Source organism: Botryllus schlosseri, chromosome 14, assembly GCF_051294905.1.
Source record: "Botryllus schlosseri isolate E-star chromosome 14, Bs_hap1, whole genome shotgun sequence".
NCBI lineage: Eukaryota > Metazoa > Chordata > Ascidiacea > Stolidobranchia > Styelidae > Botryllus > Botryllus schlosseri.
The window spans coordinates 9490746-9497595 of record NC_137249.1 but is presented as its reverse complement, the minus strand read 5'-3'; the positions used below and the strand labels follow the sequence as shown (position 1 = coordinate 9497595).

Sequence of the window (6850 nt, the reverse complement as noted above, 5' to 3'; positions counted from 1 at the left end):
ATGAAATGATGCCAGTGACAGTCATCGAAACAGTTACGTAATTTTGGAGCATGACTATTTCGTGACGCTTTGTGAACATTGCGAGGGTCGAACACCACTTGACATAAATCGCAGTCCCATGAATGCTCCATGTTTTAATGTGCTAGGATACGACTAACAGAGGTTTCGAGCTTCCAACGGTGGGGATATAATATTGGCACTATATTTTCCGGTTTTAAAATATTACTCTTGGTGTGAAAGAGTATATTTGATTACTCGAAATAATCTACTTTCACTACCGTGATTCGAATCGTTGTGTCAACCCTACTGGCAACTTCTGAATTTTACGAAGCCTAATAGCGCTAATTTTATATATTTTCAAAATAATCTTGTCTCCAACCGTTGTGGTTGAGCAGCAAACTATCACAATTTCAACGGATTTGTTATTGCCCTCTTTCTGTAGCTAAAACCGAACACACTCTCTCAGATACCAACTTGCGCAACACCTGGCTATCTAATCTGTCCAAAGCCTGACCCTTATCACGCACGATAAGCAGATATCAAAAGCTCGTTCCGATAACAGTAACTCATATATTATTGATACTGAAAGTCACTAAATACGATAATGTAGTGAAGAATAAAAGAATCAGTAAAGATATTACGACAAACTTGTCTTTATAGAGGGGGGAGACATACGCGGTCAGCCTGATTCCCAGATCGTCCCGCGAGCCGAATAAACACCCACGGGACCTGCCGCGGGGTATTCGCGTACGCGGGGCGAAATCCGAACGGGACAGACCATCGAAAACATTTTGTTGACAAACCAAATCAAACCGACTAGGGATACATTGTTGACGCGCGTATCGAGAGAGCGCGCGGACCGCGGTAAACGCCGGAGCACGTATGATTTCGATAGCGACCGTAGAATGAGCAGAGCACGAAACCACGTGAAACAATAATAACAGTGCAGTTTTCACAACGGACAGGATCACGCGCGAAGCGCGAATTGATTTTCTCGCGCCCCGCGCGCGGCTACAATAAACACCTCGACATTCGTCAGAGGTAGAGAAGTACAGTCGTCGAACGAACGCGAATAACTTTAGTACCTATTAAGTCAGCGAGAGAGCGTCTTTTTCGTAAATCAATATTCGTCTTCATCTTTTGCGGCGTTGTCTACTTGGGGAGGCAGTATGTTTCCATTCGAGTCGCGAGTCATTTTCCGCCTGTCGTCGACCTGGTCGAAGCACAGGTACGGGTCTGCGCTTTCCGTCACCAGGCTGACGTAATCTGGCCCAACCTGCTGTTTTGCTTTGTTCAAATCGATCATGACGTATTCTCCACCAGGCTGAGACACCGGTGGCAGCTTCGCTGGGTCAGACACCGACACTGTCTTTACCATGGACTGACTATCGACCCGTGTCATGCTCCTTTTGACGCTGCGCGGGCCACGCCACGGCAACGATATACCCGCGGACAGGGTGTTGCGTCTCGGTAGTTTACTACTGCGCTCCAGAGAGTTTGTGTGTGTGTGCATGTGCACGCCTGATCTTTGGTGCGGGTACCGTGTGGGCTGGGACACCCCGGCGCTGTCGCACCGCGCCACTGACAGCACATTGCCAACAACCACATTACTCCCCGAGTTCATCGGGCTCATGGGTAGGTAGTCGTGATACACGTCAGAGTCGCGACTCGCGTTGATATCGTTGACCGTGCGTGGGAAATCCCCCATGGGGAGGTACTCGCTCGAGTCGGAGCAAATGTCCAGATTCGAGGGTCTCACCGCGTGCCGGGACTGGGAGAAATGATCCGGGACATTGTCGTAGTTAGTCGTGTCACGCAGTCCGTGCCAAGTGTTCGCGTGCGACGGGGCAGCCCGCGTCCTCGGCAGTCTATTGACCGGGTAACTATTGGAGAGACCTTTCTCAGTGACACGCATCCTACGCAAGTGCGGGTACTTGCCCGGAGACCGGTTGGGCGACACGGGAGAGTGTCCGGCGCTTGTCACCATTTTTTCAGACAGCGAACACCTCCGGCTCGCTATCTCCTGTGGCTGGGACCGCGTCAGTGGGCCCATCGGAACGTAACCGTCTTTATCTTCTGTCCGGACACTAGCCGGGTTCATAAAAGTATAATCTGGGGCTGGATCGTCGGCCGGGTGGCGCACGCCACCACAAGTACACCTCGACGGTGATGTCCCGGTGTAATCGCCTTGCCCGTCCACAGAGGACGACGCAGATGACATCGGTGCCGCAAAGCTGTAGTTATCGTCTAACGAATGGGTACGCGAATGACTCGACGATTGCACCGACGGGGCGCCCGACGAATTCTCTTTGTTGTAGTGCTCGAAGCTCAAATCATCGTCGTAGCGAAAGGGTATGTTGACATTAACAGGGTTCACATCCACGTATTCATCGTGACCGTTCGTTTTACTGATGGGCAGATATAGTGGGGTGTTTACACGCTCGCGGCTAGAGCTATTCGAGCTGGCACCGCTAGACGGCGTCAAACTCCGCGTGGAACTTCTCTTCGCCAGCCTGCTCATCCCTGACTTGTAACCGGGACGGATCTGTTTCATGCCCTGTGCGCCTTCGCTGGACGCGCGGTCTCTCGTGTCCTCCAAGTGCTTTTTGGACTTGGTGGGCATGCTACCACACCGTGTCCTTGGGTCCTGCTCGGGCCTGTGTGTAGTTTTCGCGACGTGCCCTAGAGCAGACTTGCCCAGTCCGACTTGACTTGGTGGTGGGCAGTAATAGTGTCTCGTGCGATTGCTGAGGCTTGTGGCGCGTGGTCGCGTTTCACCGTTACCATTTGTGGTTATGTTCCAAAGTGCGAGTATGGTTTTGTGCATGTTGTCTGCGATCGTGCTGTCCTCGAGTTCCATACTCAGTCTGCCAGTGCCGATACCGCAAGACCGGCCTGGCTCCATGAAAAAGACATTCTCCTTATGCCCGCAACTGCGGATACCAGCAATAACCACCTCGACGGAGTCATGGGCCGGTACATTGCAACCGCCGGTGGAATTGACTCTGACGAAAACCAGCGACCGTTCTGTGAGACAGCACCGGTGACTGCCCTGCAAATTCTCTTTTTTGACTGGGTCGCAACCGTCCAGCTCCTTCGTCTCGACGTGCCCATGCCAAATGTTTTGGTACAGCACGTGCGACATGGCATGGTAAGCTGAAAATAGGAAATCGGTCAGCACGCTGTGATAATTGATAATACCTGAGTGAAACGAATATTTTGGGTTCGAGTATCACTGATTAGTATGTAAAAAAGTATGGATGATATGGAGTTCAAGTACAGACGATTTGGTATTTTGTAAATGATAACTAGTTCATAGCACTTTCTCACAACGTTGAGGGTTGATCAAGATAAACAGAATAACGTTGCCATTTACGTGCGTGTACTACATGTTTTTTATGCTGCGTTAGACAAATCGAGGTTTCAAGGCTCCCCATGAAAGTGTCGAAACTATAATTCGCGTGGATAATATAACTCTTAGTGAATAGAACCATACATTATCAGTACTCGAAATATTCGTCTCTCACTTTTCTACACGAATCATCAATCATTAATTGTTCGGATTCGAGCGCTCGAATCATTGCGTCCAGCCATAATCACGATCGACTTTACCGATATCGGACGTCACGGTTTGGATTTAATCGATGCGCGCGCGGCGTCTTGGATGAGACGGGATTGTCGTTGTCAGCTGCTAAACACGCCGGCGCCCGTGCGTCGCAGCATCAGTCCATTATTGTCGGACCGATATCAACGCAATAGTACTAATTACTTCGTTAACGTTTCGTTGGCATGTCGCCAAACAACAACGAGTTACGTTACAAATCGACACTAAAGTCCATAACGTTTGTAATGTACCCGGCAAACACGGACATCAGCCGCGAACGATCGCCACTCTCATAAAGGATTTTTTTCAAGTGCCACCATAATGACTCATAACAGCGCGAAAAGTCGCGCAGGTCGTCAACAAATTCTCGAGCGGGATCTCGCCGATATCAAAGAACAAGCGGCCGTTATCTCGATGAAAACAACGATCGCGAGAAATAACGGGAAAAAATGACTCATAACACATTTCACACCGACGATTTTATAGACTACACTCGTAGATACGATCAAAACAAATGAGTGCAGGGCAAGTTATCTTTTCACGGGCTTTGTGACGTAGACTGCTAAGACACACCTGGTCCGCGCCCGGGTGACTACAGCGCTTCTCTAGGGGTATTAATATCAAATGTCTTCGCCCGTTACGGAAGGCACGCGACATGGGATGTTCAACAATACGCGGAGGTATTAACAATGCCACATATCCATAATATTACAATTGACAAAGTAACAGCGCTGCGATCGCGTTTCACTACGGGTGTTTATCATCCGAAAACAATGTTCGGCTTATGGTAACGGTACGCTTATGACGTCCGACGGGGAAAATTACGCCTAGCTATTGAGGATGTCCAATTATCAACAGCGAGTTAAGAATGAATGCAATACGCACGCAGACGTCGTAAATATTCCGAAAATAACCAAATTAGCCTTGAGAAAAGTCGTTGACAAGTCGACGGGAAGCCGTTTCGAGCACGGCGGCTAGCCGCTGATAATTGCTATGACGAACAAAACAGCAAGGCGCCGTCAACAGGTAGCGAAACCGGGAATAATCGAGTCGACTTCGAAACTAATGACAACAGCGATTCAGGCGCGGAAAAGGAATATCAGTAATCGACCTATCTGATCTCAAACGTGGGAACGATCGTGCGCAAAGATTTCACACCTACACAATTGTGATTGCGCACCGGACGTAGTCGCGTGAATTCCGGAGCATACTTTCAATAACAAACGTCATTTTCGCACAGATTGAATCATCAACAAATCGAGAATTGAGGATGACAGAGGCGATGTTCATTTTCATCAAAATGCCCGGGCCGAAACAGAGTCACTTCACTCGCGGTATTTACCGCGCACCGATCGAGCCGAGATTACACATCGCGTAATAGGATTACATCTTAAATATAACCGGATATTTTGACGATAATTACGTGATTCGTAATGATGTCGGTGCGACTTTTGCCGACTGCGGCAGTCGAATTGTCGCTAGCGATTACGGTACGGAAAACCGAAGTGTTTGGCAATTCTGAAAGCGCTAACCGAGTTCTCTACGGACAAAATTAAAGTTGATAAATAATATCAATATGCACATTCGTGCATCCATATATTTATAAAAACAACCGGGATTGAGAGCATCAAATTTCCAAATTTTATTAGAGACGTATCTTACCTCGACTTCCCAACGCTGCCAGGCGCAATGCGTTCACCCAATTAGCTTGATCATTTTCATTATCTGCCGCCATGCTGAAATACTCCGTCTCTGTGTATATGGCTACGAGGTATTTCTGCTTCGACAAAGCCTTTTTGTGGATACTCCAGGGATGTTCGAGGGGTATCACACGTTTAGGCTTACCGTTGCCTTTACGTTTATGTGAGTCATAATATTCGAGGCACGCAGGCGGCCCTTCGCGAATAACAAAGTATCTCTTGCTCCATTTCTTTGGCTTTTTGAGGTAACCTTCCTTCAAAAGTGTAGGCGAAATGCAGTCCATATCCGGCGCCATAACAGAATCGATAACACCAGTGGATGCGGTCTTCAACACTTGCAGCAAGAGGTCAGATATTTCTAACGCGGTATAATCTAACAAGAGCCTGTGAAAATACGGTATGATGTTAGCTGTTCGGTATGCCAGTCAGTTTGACGCCGCACACAACCCAGTTTTACTTGATAATACCCTTGCAAATCCAGAACAACTATCCGGCATTCGCAGTAACATCAACAACTGCTTGGTTGATGATGCCATCGTAGTGTTACATGGCTAACTGGACAGGACATCTTCCATAATTTTGAGTCTACATTTTTATCTGAGTTACCGAATCCTGCCATAATGAAAATATTCTAACACAGCAACACACCTTAGGTTATAAAGCTGCTAACATATTATTGAACTCGTCTCATTTACTGCTACAACTGACTACGATCGCCATAGCGCTTTACTACGAAGACGGCGACCGCCTGTGACGCGATTTGTTTTCGACTTGCCGTACATTTCCCACTCTTTATCCGCCTGTTTCTTCTGTATAGTCTTACTCCGGTCTTCTTGTAAGCGGATCTCTCTCGCGCTGTTTGTGAATCGATAACTGCTCGGGGCTGTTGAAGCTTGTCTCTCTTTTTTTCCTGGGTCGGTTCACTCTCTGGCGAATGAGACGTCAAAACAACGTCTCGATTTATCATATCGTAAATGGGAGTATGGGGAGCCAGCTTAAACCATCAACACTACAAATAGCGTAACCGTCGTGTTTGATTACGGGAAGGGCGTCAGTTGGTTGTTTTTTACCTTGTCTACGTTTCCTCGGTATTATATGAATAAGCCTCCTTCCTTCGCGTGTGTCTATGATGACAAACATTGCAAATATATTGTTTTGTTAATAAATAAAGTAGAATCAAATCGGCGATCAACAGGATAATGCCACCAGCAGACTTCCTAATTCTCAAATCGCTCTACGATGACACAGACGATCCTTGGTAGAAATATCCTGCGAAAACGCTACATACTACTTCCTTTCGTCGGGTTTACAGGCTTCCCTATGCGCATTGGTAAAATTACTCGGATTCTTCAGAATTACAGCGCACGGATTGTTCGATTTGGCTTCAATTTACAGGTATGTAGTCGATAGTCGTGTTAAACGCGAGCCCACAAAACCGAACCAGCTGAAGAATGTTTTGTAACGGTAATTTGATCTGAACTGATGAACATAACAAGCGGATGCGGAAGATCCGCAACGAATTATTTACTATCTAGCGACATCTATC

General features: G+C 47.4%; 1 protein-coding gene across 1 annotated transcript; it reads right to left on the bottom strand.

Annotated features, from left to right (window-relative positions):
* Positions 1–550: 550 nt before the first annotated feature.
* On the bottom strand, positions 551–6063 carry LOC145455568 (uncharacterized). Its single transcript, XM_080333554.1, has 2 exons — positions 5267–6063; positions 551–3156 (listed from the first exon to the last, which is right to left on the bottom strand). The coding sequence occupies exons 1-2, from the start codon at positions 5598–5600 to the stop codon at positions 1121–1123; spliced, it is 2370 nt and encodes a 789-aa protein (XP_080189680.1). The 5' UTR covers positions 5601–6063; the 3' UTR covers positions 551–1120.
* Between the last annotated feature and the right edge of the window lie 787 nt (positions 6064–6850).